General features: G+C 45.7%; 1 protein-coding gene across 1 annotated transcript in view; it reads left to right on the top strand.

Moving 5' to 3' along the window:
* The window catches only part of LTK (leukocyte receptor tyrosine kinase), a 163,483-nt gene that overhangs the window by 122,152 nt on the left and 22,205 nt on the right, over positions 1-19,126 (top strand). Inside the window, exons 20-24 of the mRNA XM_084629926.1 lie at positions 967-1,153; positions 2,314-2,404; positions 7,168-7,232; positions 9,499-9,628; positions 14,094-14,191. Coding sequence (XP_084486052.1) covers positions 967-1,153; positions 2,314-2,404; positions 7,168-7,232; positions 9,499-9,628; positions 14,094-14,191 — 571 coding nt within the window. The remainder of the gene's footprint in view (positions 1-966; positions 1,154-2,313; positions 2,405-7,167; positions 7,233-9,498; positions 9,629-14,093; positions 14,192-19,126) is intronic.

The raw sequence follows: 19,126 nt of genomic DNA on the forward strand, positions 1-19,126 counted from the left end.
GGAGGCCTGTCAGCCTTTCTCTTCCACCAGGAATTGCTCAGTTGACCCACTTGTCCTCAACCCTGAAAATTTCTTTGTAAAGGCCCTGAAAGAGGGGTGCTAGGCAGAATAGTCCATTTTCTCATAATAATTGCAGCGCTGCTCAACCCCACTGTCCCCGACCTGGCTTTTACCAGCCTCTGAGTTGGCCCCGCTGGAAGAAGGGAGCCCACCTTAAAGCTATATTCTGCTAACCATGGTACTGATGGGGAATTGAGAGGAGCTCCAGCCAGGAGACTGCTGACTACCCAGCCAAAGCCAGAGGAAAACTAGTCTGCCTGCAAATTACATTACTGCTGCTGCTAATAATTGGGGCCAGACTATGTTCTATCCTTGCGTAAGTCAAGGCATGGGGAGCCAGCAAGAAACATCACCCTTTGCCTGCCCCATGTAAGGATGGGGCACAGTAGTAGCCCCATGAGCAGGGACTGCGCTGGCCTTGCTCCTTCTGGGGAGAAAACCACTTAGAAAGACCACTAGATCACTTAGCAGGCCCTCCCTTAGCAGCCACTAATCCATAGACTGCCGTCATGACCACTGGTTAAAGACAGAACTCATTCAAGAGCATGGCATGCTCTGTCTGATTGCCACTTGCTTTGTTGTTTTGCTTGAGAGACAGCAAGTCCTCTTGCTCATTGGTTCAGGGGAGGCTGCTCCAGAGAAAGGGAGATGGAGCCAAGGCTCCACCCGGGGTCCAGGACTACATATGGCCAATACTCCATGCTCGTGTATCCCATTCAAGATGGAGAAGTTGCTGCAAAGAGAAAGAATGAGGATGATGCTGGGGATTTAAGAATATTACTTGGATTCATAACTGCTGACTTGGTCTCTTTGTGTTGTTGATTGTTCTGTGCTGCTGATATTATTTCCTCTGCTCTACCCACATGTTGACATTTCACCCTCTGTTCTTTTGTGCTCTACCCATAGTTTATCACCGTAAGAAGCAGCAGCTGGAAGGAGCCAGAGCACGACTGCAGAGCCCAGAATATAAACTGAGCAAAATCCGCACCTCCACCATCATGACTGATTACAACCCCAACTACTGCTTTGCAGGAAAGGCTGCCACGCTGAGCGAGCTGAAGGAGATCCCCCGGAAAAACATCTCCCTGCTTCGGTAAGGCTTGCTGCTGGGCCTGCTCCTTGATTCAGGAGAGGAATTGTAGCCTTTGGTAAAGGTGGCAGGGTCACGTATTTATTTTGTTTGAATGTGTAAAATGTGCCATGGAGCATGGAGAACAAGAGACTGAGGGCTAGTTGGCAGCTCACAGTCCAGCATGGTACAGCCTAAATGTGGCTTTCATGACAGCTGCTTATAACACCTATGCCTCACTTTTATGTTCTACAAGGCACCACTTTGTAAGAATTAGGCCCTGACTTAAGCACATGTTTAACTTAAACTCATGAGTCACGTGTCCCATTGACTGATTGGCTTCCAGGTCGAAGTAAGAAGATTCCCTGTACGGTTCTCTCCATTACACTTTTGGGATGTCCTGAATTACTAGGGCTCCCTGGCTCCCAACAAATCCCTTCCAGGTCCATAGCAACGTTTCCTTTTCTGCATCAGAACAGAAACTCACATCACAGGGAAAGACACCCTGGGCTACTCACATGGCCCCTGCAATCCAGCTGCTGTCAGTTAAGAGGGCATAGGGAGTATGGGCAAAATTTTACCACCTATATTTATTCTGTTACTTCACTGCCTTCAGACATCATCCCACAGCCTTCTCTCTCTCTGATGCCCTGATTCACTGTAGCCTTAATATCATCACTAGTAGCTGAAAGCCCATGCTGTTGCCCAGGTGTGTTTCGTGGAGTCACGTGTGTAGAAAAGCTGAAAATGGCTGAGAATTTAAAAATTGGATGGTAACAGACTGCGAATCTCAGTGATGATTCAACCAGGTGATATTCTGAACAGAGACCCCTAAACCATGCTTGTAGCTGCTTCCATTGCTTCACATTGACTCTTTTCTGCTTCAGAGTGGCGCACCGAGTGACATTCCTTGAATCTTGTTATATAGATCTGTCACCAAATCTAGGGTGCTGGTACCAGTATAGATTCAGGTAGTGACTTTGTCAGCGTACAGTAGACTGCTGTGTTTTCAGTACTACTGGAGGTCCAACATTACAGCACCAGAATGGGTCCAGAGGTGATTCTGGACATTTTGACACCAGGTCATGTCTGGGACTGATTACTTTGCCCTGGATTACGAGAACAGATCCAGAACCTATTCCTGAACTTGACCCAGTAATACCTGCTTTTTCTCTTCCCTTCAGGGCCCTAGGGCATGGTGCATTTGGTGAGGTTTATGAGGGGACTGTGATAGGAATCTCAGGGGATCCCAACCCTCTTCAGGTGGCTATCAAGGTCAGTACCTACAGCTAATGGCCTAATCTTTCCTGTACAGTAGCGAATACCCATGAGAGTGATGTTACCATATTAAGGTTCCCATTAGAAATGGCTTGTTACAATTATCATATACTGCATGGTTAACAGTGTTACATATGCTGCTAATGTCACATGCGGGAGTTATGAGCTTCCCATTATTTTGATTTTTAAGCCACGTGGCAATAGCAGCAGATTGCAGATAAACTGTTCTCGTTTGCAGCATGACTTTGTAGTGGCTACACCTGATGGTCTAATGGGGGTGGGAACTGGTATGTTAATGTCAGTGGAATAACTGGGCCCATTGAGTCAAAGGCCTCTGCATGGCAGAACCTGAAGAGGAGAGTCAGTCCCTCAGGCTCTGCTGCCAACGCCAGAGAGAGCTCTCCTACTACATCTAAGAGGAGGCTGTATGAATCTCAGTCACCCATCCATATAAAATATATTAGCTAAAATTAAAACAAGGTGCTAAATCCTCCACTAGTGTCAGTAGCGCAGCTCCACTGAAGTCAGGGAGCTCTGCTGTTTGATACCAGCAGAGAGTTCCACCCAAAAGCTTGAGTGTCTCTTATGGTGTTCGCTGAGAGCCTTTCAGTACAGGAATAGTCACGTAGGCTACAGCTACACTTGGTGCTGGGGGTGTGATTCCCAGCTCGAGGAGACATACTCGTGCTAGCGCTCGTCGAGCTAGCGTGCTAAAACAGAGAGCAGCTGTGGCAGTGCGAGCAGCTAGCCGCGCCATGGAGGTGCCCTCAGATTCCCTTGGTGCGTGTACTCGGGGAGGCCAGCCTGTCCCACAGCTCGCACTGCCACAGCTGCACTCTATTGTTAGCACACTAGCTTGGTCAGAGCTAGCACAGGTATGTCTCCTCGAGCTGGGAATCACCCCCAGCTCCAAGCGTAGATGTACCCATAGACACTGTTCCAGCCATTATGGATACTCTAGGCTTTGTGACTGATACTCCAGACTCCTCTTCCTTTTTAAAAAAGGCTCCAGAGGCAATCCTGGTAATTACAGGCTGGTAAGCCTAACTGCAGTACCAGGCAAACTGATTGAAACTATAGGAAAGAACAGAATTATCAGACACCTAGAAGAACATGACTTTTTGGGGAAGAGTCAACAGGGCTTTTTTAAAGGGAAATCATGCCTCACCAATCTACTAGAATTCTTTGAGGCAGTCCAACAAATGTGGTCAAGGGTGATCCAGTGGATATATGTACTTGGACTTTCAGAAAGCCTTTGACAAGTCCTTCACCCAAGGCTCTTAAGCAAAGTAAGCAGTCATGGGCTCAGAGGGAAGATCCTCTCACAGATCAATAACTGGAAAGACAGGAAACAAAGGGTAGGAATAAATTATCAGTTTTCAGAATGGAGAGGTAAATAGTGGTGTCCCCCAGGAATCTGTACTGGGACCAGTGCTCTTCAACATATTCATAAATGATCCAGAAAAATGGGTAAACTGTGAGGTGGCAAAATTTTCAGATGATACAAAAGTACTCAGGATAGTGAAGTCCAAAACAAGATGGTGAAGAGTTACAAAAGGATCTCACAAAACTGGGTGACCAGGCAACTGGGTGATTGGCCAACAAAATGGCAGATGAAATTCAATGTTGATAAATGCAAAGTAATGCGCATTGGAAAATATAATCCCAACTATCCATATAAAATGATGGGGTCTAAATTAGCTGTTACCATTCAAGAAAGAGCTCTTGGAGTCACTGTAGATAGTTCTCTGAAAACATCTGTTCAGTGTGCAGCAGCAGACAAAAAAAGCTAACAGAATGTTAGGAACCATTAGGAAAGGGATAGATAATAAGACAGAAAATATCAAAATACCACTATATAAATCCATGGTATGCCCACACCTTAAATACTATGTGCAGTTCTGGTTGCCCCATCTCTAAAAAGATACTAGAATTGGAAAAGGCGCAGAGAGGGGCAACAAAAATGATTAAGGGTATGGAACAGCTGCTGTAAGCAGAGAGATTAAAAAGACTGGGATTTTTCAGCTTGAAAAAGAGACGACTAAGAGGGAAGATGATCGAGGTCTATAAAATTATGAATGATGTGGAGAAAGTGAATAAGGAAGTGTTATTTACCCCTTCACATAACACAGGAATCAGGGGTCACTCAATGAAATTAATAGGCCGTAAGTTTAAAACAAACAGAAGGAAGTACTTCTTCACATGATGCACAGTCAACCTGTGGAACTCTTTGCCAGGGGATGTTGTGAAGGTCTAAACTATAATGGGGTTTAAAAAAGAATTAGATAAGTTCATAGAGAATAGGTCCATCAATAGCTATTAGCCAAGATGGTCAGGGATTCAACCCAAGCTCTGGGTGTCCCTAGCCTCTGTTTGCCAAAAGCTGGGAGTGGACAACAGGAGATGGATCACTCAATGATTGCCCATTGTGTTCATTCCCTCTGAAGCACCTGGCATTGGCCACTGTTGGAAGACAGGATACTGGGCTAGATGGCCCATTGGTCTGATCCAGTATGGCTGTTCTGATGTTCGCCCCTTGATAAGTCCCTGTCCTAGGTTCTGGTGCTCTGCCATTCTCATTCAGTAACAGGTACTCCAGCCTGCTAAGGAATTTGGAATGCCCAAGCTAACACACAAGTGACTGGAAGGCAGTGGACACTAGCTAGTGTTCTCGTATATTGGTAAAGTTGCCTACAAAGGTTATGAGCCCTGAACTTCTGAAATTAAATGGTGCTTAGTAGCATTAATTATAGTACCGTAAACTCATGTATCAAAGGGCCATGATCAAGTGTTGTGTTTTAGGGCCTCCCCCCAGTTAGGCTTTGTTACCAAAAAAAGGTTTAAAAATCTAATATTAATCGTGAGACTTTCATGAATCATTTTTTAATGTCAATGAGATTCATTTGTGTCATTTTTGTGTATACGTTCCCCTGCAAGTGGCAAAACCCAACCCTGCAGCACTGAGGGCATGTCTCCACTGCAGCACTTCGCTCAAGTCAGTACATGCAAGTTACTGCACTCCAACCAGCCTAGCTCCAGTGAGCGCGACCACACTTCAAACCAGCACTGGAGTTGCATAGAGTGATTTCACGAGCAGCACAGAGCAATTGGATTAGCAGCCTGATTAGATTGGCAGCTGATGAGTTGTTGTAACTCAAGCTATTGCATCACCACTGAATTACTAGCTCAAGCAGCTGCAACACTGGAGCGTCTATCTCTTCCCCCCCGCCCCATCCCCCCCGGCAGGCCAGCTAGCTTGAGTTTAAGACCTCATTTAATTCGAGCTAGAGGTTTCTGTGTGTGCATGTGAGTTGAATTGGGGTTAACACTCGAGCTAAGTGTGCTGTAAAGACACGGAGGATATGTCTAGGCTGGCAATTAAAAACCCAGCTGAGTCAGGCTAATGGGGCTCAGGCTGCAGGGCTGTTGAATTGCAGTGTAGATGTCCAAGCTCTGGCTGGAGCCCATGCGCTAGGTCCCTGTGAGGTGAGAGGGTCCCAGAGCTCACACTGCAGCCCGAGCCAGAATGTCTACACAGCAACTAAACAGCCCAGCAGTCCCAGCCCAAGTCAGCTTGCATGGGCCAGCTGTGGGTGTCTAACTGAAGTGTAGACATACCCTGAGTAAGTGTGAGAACCCAGAATTGAAACTGCTAAACGCTGCAAGTGAAACGGTCTAGTCTAGCTTCACAGTCCTGAGTGACGTGGAAAAGTAAATAGAGGGAAGAAGTACATTCAAATGTTATTTATTGCTTCCATTTTAATGATTCAGGGCCAGACTGTGGCCAGCTTCTGTGTGAGTGAGCAAGGACTGCTCCCTGTTTGTGTCCTGTCTGCAGCCTTCCCAGGTATTCACATAGCCCCCAGCAAATGAAACTGCTGAGAATCTGCTGTACTTCCTTCTGGAAGATGATATAAAGTCCATATGGTAGATGAGAGAGGGAGTGTTAGTTAAGGTCATATGGGCTGAGTGCACACAAATCACTTCATGGTGCCCAGATTGGGCGATCATCACACAGAAGCTGGGTTCATCATGGTCTGGCTGTATCCATCCGTCCCTTCTTTCACAGAGTTTGTCTTTGACAGAGTGGGAATAGGGAGCTTTAAAGAATACATCAATAGTAGAACAGGGAGCTTTAAAGAATACATCAAACATACTCCTTTTGTAAATGGTGCACGCACCAATGTAGTAGATTGAAATAGACCATCCCTTGGGCATTTTGCAAAATGCCGCCCCACCCTCCAAAGCCCACGCTGCAAATGGCATTAGCCATGTTCTCCCTCACAGCCTAGCCTGCAGTCAGTAGCAGACAGCCCATCTCCTCAGTCTGCACACAGATAGCAGCAGCCATACCATCCTCTACAGCGGTGGCCACACCATCCTGCGCAGACCTGCACCTGCAGTTTGTAGCTGTCAATGCCATTAGTACACATTGTTTTAAATGAACTATTCAGACCTGTAGTTCCCTAGCAACTACACTTCTTTGTATAGAATCAGGTGTGATTTTCTCTAGCTACAAAAGCACTGCATGTAGTTAAATGCACACACAAGAATATTCTTCGCGTAGGCCAGTCAGCTCGTGTTTCTTTCCCACCACTTGTGTAGTATATGACCCAGTGAATAGGGGATTGGAAGAGGAAAGAGAGACCCTCATCATAGCTACCACATAATCTTATTGTGTCTTCACTGGCTTTATTATACATCTCTTAAATATCTTCTTTTCTTCTGGGTGCTTCTCCCCTTTCGTTCCCTCTCAACAGACATTGCCAGAAATCTGCTCTGAGCAGGATGAGATGGATTTTCTGATGGAAGCGCTGATAATCAGGTATATTTCTAACCAGAAATATTAACTCACTGACTCAGGAGATTAATAACAGGATGGAGAGACTTTCACATTTAAGTCACTGGTTCCAATGACCACAACCAATCCAGCCCTGATTGATATTAACTACAAATTGCTACAGCCGATGGCTGTTTGGTGACCTATGAGTTAGTGCATCAGCCTAGTTTCTAATGGACATGTGTCCACCTTGTACATGAGACCCTTACTGGTTATCTCAGCAAAGCCGAAAGTAACTTCTCCAGTGGTTGTTTGGGAAATAAGCACTAAATTCTTTTAACAGTGTTATATGTATATTGTACCTTTCATCTCAGGAAATCCCAGGACCATTGGCCATGTCGATCTCACATTCAGCAGTCCTTGTGTAAGGAAACTCCCTTTGATTGAATGGAAAACTGTGTAATATGCGAACTACAGGATTTAGCCCTATAGCCATGCAACCCTACTCAAATTCAGCCACCACTGGGGTGGAGAGCAGCAGTCAGATGGCACGCAACATGCTGCATGCCAAGGAGGGATTTTTCAGCCAAGGACATTGGGGCAAACCCTTCTCTTATTAAAAATGCTATGGGGTGTTTAGGGACAGCCCTGGACCTGCCTCTTTCATGGATGGCTGCACAAGGAGACAACGCATGAAGCTTCCCCTTTGTGCCCTTCAAGCAGTAGCCAACTACAGCTGTAGCTCCTGTGCTCCCCTAACCACAGGGACTTCTCCCTCCTAATGCCTTCTGCAGGACTAGTCACCCCAAAGGCCCCATGTCTCCGCACCGGGCAGCGGAGTGGGGCACTCTGAACCCTCTTGAGGGGTGAAGTCCTGAATAGGGAACCGGTGTAGTGCAGCTTCTCACCTCCCTCAGTGCAGGCCAATGCTACTCAGGCACAATCTGTCTTTTGATGTCTGTGCAGAATAGACCAGACAATAATTTATATGGCCGGATCTCAAAGGCCTTCTCATGAGCTAGGTGGTGTATAATTTATCTGCCTAGGAAAGCTAGAGGGCTGAGCTATCCCCGTAATTCCATGCATTCTAGGTATTTCAAACCTGGGGTTTATGCAACTAAATCAAGCTCACAAAGAAAGTTTGAAAAGAGGGAGATGATCTGGAAGAACTTCCCTAATCTCTTTCAGAGCACATAGCTGCTTTACTGGGGAGGTGGCTCTCAGTTACCGTGGCATTGCACAGATCTTGCCTGGCAAAGCACTCACCAGAAAAATCCAGAAAGAGCCATACCTATTATAATTTCTTGCAAGCTTTTAGACAAAATAAAGTGTCTGAAAGCCATCGTGAAATGTATTGCTGGGGGTTATTTATTTTTATTGCTCTTTGAATGTTTGGAATAAAATCATTCCTGTACGTGTTTGTATGTGGGTGACTTCATCTCACAGCATGCAGCTGGGAATGATCTATTAACATCAGTCCATCTCCTGCAGACTGTTGGAGTTCTGACTGGCAAGGCAAGAGGCAGCAGTGCTGACACATGATTTTTAAAAGCAACCCACTGGATCATTTCATAATGTTTTGATTTATTTAGTAGGGTCTTCCCTCGCTGTCCCTCCACTCCACCAAAGTCCTCAGTTCATATCTAACCCAGGTTGGTAGTGATCAAAAGTCACAGCCTTCTGATGATAGTTCGGCAGCCTATGTTAAATGAGTTGATAGTCTCCAGCCAGTTCCTTGGGGACAGAAAAATTACAAAACCAGTTGCTACAATTGGCACTATCTGGTCCTGTTTCTGGCATACTGGACACTGAACTGAGACCCCCAACTACACAGAAATTTATTTAACAAACAATGAAAAAAATGAAATCCCCACATGATAGCATTTCATTTCAAATAGCTGTAATATTCTGGATTTAAAAGCTATAAGATATCACATTTCCTTTCTCCCATGACCCCTGTCACAGTTAAATCCATTAATCTTCTCTGCATTAGAGAACCATGGCGGGCGGCGTGTGTGGAGAGAAGGTGCTGTTGTATTTGGTAGCTTTTGCCACTTTTCTCCCACTTTCTGAAGAAGTTGGATTAAGGCAAGGCTAAGCAGAATCTCTTTGGGTTCCTTGTAAGTGGAGCTGGGCTGAGGGCACCATGCTTTGATTTAGCTGAGGTCTAGATTTTCTTTGACAGTGTGTTTCAGAACCAGGTTCTATTTAATCTGCTTCACCAAAGTTCAGGGGGAGTTGGGTAAGAGGTTTTATCCCTTCTCTGATTTTGTCTCCTCCTTTCCATGTCGCTGTGGTGGTCGATTCGCAGTAAGTTCAGTCACCAGAACATTGTGCGGTGCATTGGTGTGAGCCTTCAGACACTGCCTCGCTTCATTCTGCTGGAGCTCATGGCCGGTGGAGACATGAAGAGCTTCCTTCGGCAGAATCGACCCCGGGTGGTGAGACCATCTTTCCCTTTCCACTTGTGTCTGTTTTCATTACAGGATTTTAATAGGGCTGACCTCTTGATTCCCAATTTCTACAAACCTCTAGACATTTCCCCCCTTCCCTTGGCTTGAGCAGATGCCAATAACAGAAAATGATTCTTGATCACATATTTCAAAGACTCCAGTTTATTAGCAATCAAGGAGGATACAAAGTAAAGGATGTTTTCCTGTCGCCTCCCCTGTTCTCCGCCAGGGTCAGCAGGACAACAGCACTTGAGAACGTTCCCTCAGCCTCCGTCATACTGCTGTGTCAAGTGAAAAGCTGAAATTACAGCAAGGACATTGACATCACTGCATTGACTTCAATGGAGCTATGTCAGTTTACACCAGCTGAGGACCTGGCCCTACATGTTCCATTAGTGCTGAATGAAATAGCAAATAAATGCAAATAAATAACAACCTGGAATTAGCCTTGGGTTTTCTGCTTGTGGGTTGTTCATGAATCAGTGCTGATTTCCACCAGTGTATTTGTTATGGGCAAAAGGCTCCATGAATAATTTGGAGGAGCAGTTTTCATTGTATTGGCTGTTCACAAACTGCTAATTTCAGCTATTTGCTATTGGTTATTCAGAGTGTGTCACTGGTAATGTAACTTGTATGATATTCCTTCTGCTCCGTGCGTGGATAAGTGAAACTTTCTAAACAGGAGAATAAGGCCTACTCTACAACCATTGTTTGTACCGGTGTAGCTATATCAGTTAGCTACAACGCACAGTGTGGACACAGTTATAGCAACATAAAGGTGTCGTACACAGGTGTATTAGCGACAAGGTGGGTTTGGTAATATCTTTTATTGGACCAACTTCTGTTGGTGAGAGAGAGAAGCTTTCAAAATACACAGAACTCTTCTTCAGGTCAGCTCAAAAGCTTCTCTCTCTCACCAACAGAAGTTGGTCCAATAAAATATATTACCTCAGACAGCTTGTCTCTCTAATATTGTGGGCCCAACACAGCTACAATTAAACTGTACCTGTATTATGCAGTGTATTCCCCTTCTCATACTAGAATAAATTATACTGGTATAAGTACTTTCAACCACCTCCACACCAAGGAGGTTGTAGGGCTTTAACTACATCAGTATAGTGAAAGTAGTACTATACAACTTTTGTGAGGAGACAAGGCCTATGGAACGATGAATAGTGACTAAACAGCGAAGAGCTAATGTTCTCATTTGCACACAGTGAATACGAGTAATAGTGTGAAGAACAGTCTTTCCCTAAACATTTGTGAGAAAACAAACCTGCTATCAAGAATGTTTGCTAGCAACAAACAAAAAGGGGCAAGAATTTAGTTGAACCAAAACAGCCCTTCCAAATTCAAAGGAATGTTCCTGGAAAAATTCAGCCAGCTCTAGATCTTGCCATGGGTTTGTTTAGCCACAGTAAAAATGAAACTCCATCTGCCTCCTGACAAAGGTATCCCAAAACATGCTGATCTCTGCCTGCCTGTCTCTTATTTACTCCCTCGCTTTCACCTTTATAAGGCATTTGTTTATAACTCTAACCTTCAATGGTAAATATGCAAGTGTTCTGTACAATAAAGACAGGACCCATCTAGCTGATTAAACACCAGCTGCCAACAGCTGGAGTACTAATTAAATGGTTCCAGGCTGTGAAATGAACAAGGTAACAGCATCCAGAAACAACAGGAGAAAAAAGAGCAATTTGCCTTGACATCTCCCTGAGCTTCACTGTGCTTGGTAGTAATTTCTCGCTACCTCTCCCCAGAGCACTGGAAAGCACTTGTCATAACAACTTTCCTGGAGACACACCAAGGAACTTTCCCTGCAGGGGAAGATATGATTGCCAGAGAATAAGTGGGTGTCACAAGTGAGTGTGTGTGTGTCGGGGGGAGGGGGGTGAGTTTTGGCCCAGTCTAAATAAAATGGCCAAAGGTGTGAAGTGTGAACTGCTGCTGTGGCAAGCGGTGTGAAAATAAGCACAAAGGAGCATTAAAAAGTGGGAGAAGGGGACTTCTAAAGAATGACTCTGGGATGCTAATGGGTCACATAGCAAAAATTTGTGAGGTATTTTAAAAACCACATCCGTCTGGGATATTTTGAAAGGACAGAGAGAGGGAGCGCATGTGAGAGAGCAAAGATGGGAGACTGCAGTACTCTGTGCCAGCACCAAACCCTAATGACTTCCAGACCTGTAACATCCCTTGTGATGGGGAAGAGGTAGGACTCAGGAATAATAAACACAAAGGGGTCTCTTTACATGGGATCCTGTGCACACAGATGCTGAAGCTCTCCCAGGCTCTCTAAGTGCACAGACTGATGAAAACACCTTGGGGTTGTCTAAGCAAGCACACAATGGTTTGCTGAATACACTGTAGCCCTAATGCAGATTTTTTTAGCCCAGAGGAATCCACACTCCCAGCACTATGGGAGTTAAGCTGTGCTCTTCTCAGTGAGTCCCACTGTGATGCGGTGTCTACCCCACACAAGGCTCAAGCTGGTCAGGTGGGCCTATTAACCGCCTAGGCTGTACCTAGGAGGAGTAGCTAAGGAACAAGAACTAATTAGAGATGAGGCTTAGCTGGAGAGGAACGGGAGGGGCCTGCATAAAGCCCCGTAGTGGAGAAAAGGGGGCAGGGGGAGTTGCAGAGAGAGGCTGCAGTCAGTGTTAGGGTGAGAGAAGGGCAAGGTAGGAAGTAGGCCAGGGACACAGCAGTAAGGTTTGGGACTGTGCAGACCTTGACTGCTTGTTGTAGGGAACCCAATGTAGAGGGGGGGCCTGGATTTCCCTACCAGCCACTGGACAGTGATGCTGTTAAGGTGTAGTGAGAGGAAGGACTGCCTGGGACAGTGGGTCCCAAGAAACCTTGATACCTTTGAAAGGGAGGACTACAGTGACCTGGCTAGAGGGCCAAGCCATGAAGTGGGAGCAGCTGAGTCCCAAGCGAGTGAGACAGGAAGAGTGATAGAGTGAGCAATGTTAGGGGACCCAGAGGTATGGGGGGTGACTGAGGAGCCCACCCTCCTTGGTATGTGGGTAGTGGAAGAAGGTCCCTGCCCATGGGGACTGAATGACTCCCAGGGAAAAGAGGCACTTCAGTCTGCTTGAGAGGTTTGAAGTAAGGGCAGCATTATGGGAAGCTGCCAGTAATCTTTCAAGTTTGGTGCTGCTTCGGCAAAGGCTGCTGAAGGGTTGTACGTTAGTTAGGGGTAGTTAAAGATGATGTGGCACAAAAGGGTTTAAAGTCAAAAGCAGAGTTAACAGACTACCTTTAGAGACTGGATCTGGGACTTGGTCCTGGGGGAGTGGAGAGAAAGAAGGGAAAAAAAAGTTTCAAAGTGCAACCTGCCTTTCCACAGTCTTTTGTTTTTCTGAAGTTTTAATGGAGGGTACTTTGGATACTTATGTGAGATGTCAAGAAGGAAGTTTTTGTTTAAAGATAAAACCCAGTTATATAAATGTAACTGTATGTGCAACTCTGTGTAGTCACATTGGATGGAAGCTTGGTAATTAAATTTTCCAACGGGGTGGTGGTGGGCATTCGGGTGAGGGAAATGAGAACAGGGAATGGGGGTAAGAAAATTGGAATCATGTTTTGCAAAAAGGGGAAATGGGACCAGGGAATGGGGCTGGGGAAATTGGAATCATGTTTTGCAAAAAGGGGAAATTGGAATCATGTTTGGCTAAGGGCAGGAATGGGAACAGGGACACAGGTGTAAGGCTCTGTGGTGTCAGAGCTGGGAAGGAGGATACTAAGGAAGGAAACTGGAATCATGCTTGCTGGAAGTTCACCCCAATAAACATCGAATTGTTTGCACCTTTGGACTTCGGGTATTGTTGCTCTCTGTTCATGCGAGAAGGATCAGGGAAGTAAGTGGGTGAAGGAATAAGCCCCCTAACAAGCAACCACAGGAGGGATATTGGACTGGTAGAGCTAATCCCCAGATGTGGCCAGAAGGAGGTGCTCTGGTGGTGACTAGTGACACCGTGCTAACCTCACCAATTTTTGCTGTGTAACCTATTAGCATCCCCAGAGTAATTCTTTAGAAGCCCACGTCTCCCTTCTCCCACTTTTTAAAGCTCCTTTGTGCTTATTTTCACACTGCTCGCCACAGCGGGCAGTTTTCGCTTCACACCTTTGATACAAGTGTTGGCTATTTTATTTAGACTGGGCCAAAACTCCCCCCACCCCACACACACACTCTCAGGGGGAATCTAATAGACTCACTTCCTGTGTCTGGCAAACGTTAACCTTAAATAGAAACCTTTTCTCTCCTTTGACCCACCTCCCTTCCTCTTCATTCCTGTCTTTTTATTTCCTTCCCCCCACCCCCGCCTTCTGTATATCTCTCTCTTTCCCTTCCTATCTCTCCAACTATTCTATTTTTCCTATACTCTCTCCCACACCTCACCACGTTTCTCCTCTTCTCACTTGGATGCATCTCTCTCTTATCCAGAATCAGCCATCCACTCTGATAATGCAGGACCTGCTGAACATAGCCTGGGACATTGCTTGTGGCTGCAAATATCTGGAGGAGAACCACTTCATCCACAGGTGAGATGGGGCAGTCCGGCCCAGTGTGAAGGTTGCTTTAACTCCACTGGGCTTGTACAAAGTCTATGGTTTTCCCTTTGCAAGGGAATATGCATACATGTTTTTCAGTTTGGATCCATGTGGCTTTACGCTCCCCAAGATAGACTGAGTCTCAAGATCTCAAGGAGAAGCTCAATTGAACCCATAGGGTTTCGACAGGTTTCACTGCAAAAAACATGTGGGAACAGGAATTTCCTATGTTTCTGAAGCAAAAACCGTGAGCAGGTTGAAATTGGTCCTATTTGACTTGAAAAGTGGTCTGAAGTTAGAGCTTGGTCTGAAGCCAAAAGCAGGCAGGTCTCCTTGTATAGCCCTAGGTAACCATTAAGATAAACTATTGTGGTGCCTTCACAAGTGACTACCTAAGTGACCGGTCAATCAAGAATATAACTCATGATTAGGAAGGTTTGCGGACGTTAGCTAATCCCCGAACACAACACAACTAATGATGCCACTTTAATAGCAAATATTATAGAGGTTTCCATGTTGTGACAAAATGGTGTGAACCCTGCTGCTTTGCATACAGTGCTAAAGCATAACATTATGGATAAAGATTTTCAGAGGCAAAAATGGGAGTCAGGTACCCAAATCCTATGGACTTTCAGTGGGAATTAGGCTCCTTGTTGTACTTCTAAAAATCTCCCCCTTGACTGTGTACACTTCCAGCAGTTCAGCTACAGCAGTGGTCTCCAAAGTGGGGTGCGCAAGACCACCCATTGGGGGGCACGGCAGGAGGAGCGCTGCTGGAGGAAAAGGGTGGCACGGCAGGAGGAGTGTCACCGAAGGGCAGCCGGAGGAGCACCGCCCTAAGATTGGCCGGAATCCTGCCCCTTTCAGAGTGCTGCCCCAGGCACGTGCTTCCTACGCTGGTGCCTGGAGCCGGCCCTGCGAGATATCCTGAGGGGAGAGTGGGAGTTCCACAATGCGGAGGGGTTGACAGTGGCGCTCTCACTCGTTCGTTCGCTCGCTTTCAGCGTATTGCAGTTTATGTGTGCCCGGTTAAGTGGATTTATGGATTGTATTATCTAGTTTTAACTAAACTAACCCTCACAAAATGGACAAGTGGCTTAAAAAGATTCCTGCAAAGAAACCGCGGATTGAAGATACTAATAATGCGAGCACAAGTGAACAACAAGAAAACGGCAGAGCTGACCGTTCTCCTACTCCTAGTACGAGCTCTTCGTCAGCCACATTACGAGGTAAAAACAATGACATCTAATCAGATTTGACAAGAAGTCGGCCAAAAAAATTCGAAATTATCAAGGAGACTATTTGAAATATGGATTTACATCCACTATCGTTAACGATGAACCTCGCCCTAAGTGTATATTGTGCCTTGAGATATTAGCTAATGATAGTATGAAGCCATCACGATTAGCAAGACATTTAAAAACTAAGCATCCAGAACGTGAAGACAAACCTCTACAATTTTTTCAGTGATGTTTAAAGTTCACCGGGGGAAGGAGACCAAAGCCCTGAGGTAAGTGGGGAAATGGGTTACCGGGAGGAAGCACGAGCAGGAGCGCGTGAGAGGGGAGGGCTCCTGCCTCATACTGAGAAAGACAGGCGATCAGCGGGTTATCTCAAGTGCCTATACACAAATGCACGAAGCCTGGGAAACAAGCAGGGAGAACTGGAAGTCCTGGCAAAGTCAAGGAATTTTGATGTGATTGGAATAACAGAAACTTGGTGGGATAACTCACATGACTGGAGTACTATCATGGATGCATATAAGCTGTTCAGGAAGGACAGGCAGGGCAGAAAAGGTGGGGGAGTTGCACTGTATGTAAGAGATCAGTATGACTGCTCAGAGCTCAAGTATGAAACTGCAGAAAGACCTGAGAGTCTCTGGTTTAAGTTTAGAAGCCTGAGCAACAAGGGTGATGTTGCGGTGGGAGTCTACTATAGACCACCAGACCAGGGGGATGAGGTGGACGAGGCTTTCTTCCGGAAACTCGCAGAAGTTACTAGATCACACGCCCTGGTTCTCATGGGAGACTTCAATCACCCTGATATCTGCTGGGAGAGCAATACAGCAGTGCACAGACAATCCAGAAAGTTTTTGGAAAATGTAGGGGACAATTTCCTGGTGCAAGTGCTGGAGGAACCAACTAGGGGCAGAGCTCTTCTTGACCTGCTGCTCACAAACCAGCAAGAATTAGTAAGGGAAGCTAAAGTGGATGGGAACCTGGGAGGCAGTGACCATGAGATGGTCGAGTTCAGGATCCTGACACAAGGAAGAAAGGAAAGCAGTAGAATATGGACCCTGGACTTCAGAAAAGCAGACTTTGACTCCCTCAGGGAACTGATGGGCAGGATCCCCTGGGAGAATAACATGAGGGGGAAAGGAGTCCAGGAGAGCTGGCTGTATTTTAAAGAATCCTTATTGAGGTTACAGGGACAAACCATCCCGATGTGTAGAAAGAATAGTAAATATGGCAGGCGACCAGCTTGGCTTAACAGTGAAATCCTTGCTGATCTTAAATACAAAAAAGAAGCTTACAAGAAGTGGAAGATTGGACAGATGACCAGGGAAGAGTATAAAAATATTGCTCGGGCATGCAGGAGTGAAATCAGGAAGGCCAAATCACACCTGGAGTTGCAGCTAGCAAGAGATGTTAAGAGTAACAAGAAGGATTTCTTCAGGTATGTTAGCAACAAGAAGAAAGTCAAGGAAAGTGTGGGCCCCTTACTGAATGAGGGAGGCAACCTAGTGACAGAGGATGTGGAAAAAGCTAATGTACTCAATGCTTTTTTTGCCTCTGTCTTCACGAACAAGGTCAGCTCCTAGACTACTGCACTGGGCAGCACAGCATGGGGAGAAGGTGACCAGCCCTCTGTGGAGAAAGATGTGGTTTGGGACTATTTAGAAAAGCTGGATGTGCACAAGTCCATGGGGCCGGATGCGTTGCATCCGAGAGTGCTAAAGGAGTTGGAGGATGTGATTGCAGAGCCATTGGCCATTATCTTTGAAAACTCATGGCGATCAGGAGAAGTCCCGGATGACTGGAAAAAGGCTAATGTAGTACCCATCTTTAAAAAAGGGAAGAGGGAGGATCCTGGGAACTACAGGCCAGTCAGCCTCACCTCAGTCCCTGGAAAAATCATGGAGCAGGTCCTCAAGGAATCAATTCTGAAGCACTTTAGAGGAGAGGAAAGTGATCAGGAACAGTCAGCAAGGATTCACCAAGGGCAAGTCATGCCTGACTAATCTAATTGCCTTCTATGACGAGATAATGGGCTCTGTGGATGAAGGAAAAGCAGTGGACGTGGTGTTCCTTGACTTTAGCAAAGCTTTTGACACTGTCTCCCACAGTATTCTTGCCAGCAAGTTAAAGAAGTATGGGCTGGATAAATGGACTATAAGGTGGATAGAAAGCTGGCTAGATTGTCGGGCTCAACGGGTAGTGATCAATGGCTCCATGTCTAGTTGGCAGCCAGTGTCAAGTGGAGTGCCCCAAGGGTCAGTCCTGGGGCCGATTTTGTTCAATATCTTCATAAATGATCTGGAAGATGGTGTGGATTGCACCCTCAGCAAGTTTGCAGATGACACTAAACTGGGAGGAGAGGTAGATACGCTGGAAGGTAGGGATAGGATACAGAGGGACCTAGACAAATTAGAGGATTGGGCCAACAGAAATCTGATGAGGTTCAACAAGGACAAGTGCAGAGTCCTGCACTTAGGACGGAAGAATCCAATGCATCGCTACAGACCAGGGACCGAATGGCTAGGCAGCAGTTCTGCAGAAAAGGACCTAGGGGTTACAGTGGACGAGAAGCTGAATATGAGTCAACAGTGTGCCGTTGTTGCCAAGAAGGTCAATGGTATTTTGGGATGTATAAGTAGGGGCATTGCCAGCAGATCAAGGGACATGATCGTTCCCCTCTATTCGACACTGGTGAGGCCTCATCTGGAGTACTGTGTCCAGTTTTGGGCCCCACACTACAAGAAGGATGTGGAAAAATTGGAAAACGTCCAGTGGAGGGCAACAAAAATGATTTAGGGGACTGGAACACATGACTTATGAGGAGAGGCTGAGGGAACTGGGGATGTTTAGTCTACGGAAGAGAAGAATGAGGGGGGATTTGATAGCTGCTTTCAACTACCTGAAAGGGGGTTCCAAAGAGGATGGCTCTAGACTGTTCTCAGTGGTAGCAGATGACAGAACAAGGAGTAATGGTCTCAAGTTGCAGTGTGGGAGATTTAGGTTGGATATTAGGAAAAACTTTTTCACTAGGAGGGCGGTGAAACACTGGAATGCGTTACCTAGGGAAGTGGTGGAATCTCCTACCTTAGAAGTTTTTAAGGTCAGGCTTGACAAAGCCCTGGCTGGGATGATTTAATTGGGGATCGGTCCTGCTTTGAGCAGGGGATTGGACTAGATGACCTCCTGAGGTCCCTTCCAACCCTGATATTCTATGATTCTAAGTCATGCGATACTTAATCCAGTACTTTACAAATTTTCACTAAACTTGATGATAAATGTTTAGAAGCCTCTTTTGAGGTTTCTTACTTAATAGTGAAAGACAAAAAGCCACATACCATTGGGGAAACACTTGTTCTTCCTGCCACGGTAAAAATGGATGAAATAGTACACGGAAAACAATAAAGCGACAAACTAAAATCCTAACTAAAAAGTATTTGTCAGCAAATACTGTTGGAAGACCCATAGAAAACATTGCTGAAGATTTGAAGAAACAAGTATTAGAACAAATTACGCAGCGTGGGAGGTTTGCTACACAGGTGGATGAAAGTACAGATGTTTCTAACATGTCTCAGCTTATGGTATTTGCTAGATTCTGTTTCAATAATGAAGTACACGAAAAACTACTTTTTTGTGAGCCACTAAAGGAAAGATGTATCAGAAAATATATATTCTCAACAGTAAATGACTT

Source organism: Lepidochelys olivacea (assembly GCF_965140295.1).
Source record: "Lepidochelys olivacea isolate rLepOli2 genome assembly, chromosome: 6".
In the NCBI taxonomy this organism is placed as follows: domain Eukaryota; kingdom Metazoa; phylum Chordata; order Testudines; family Cheloniidae; genus Lepidochelys; species Lepidochelys olivacea.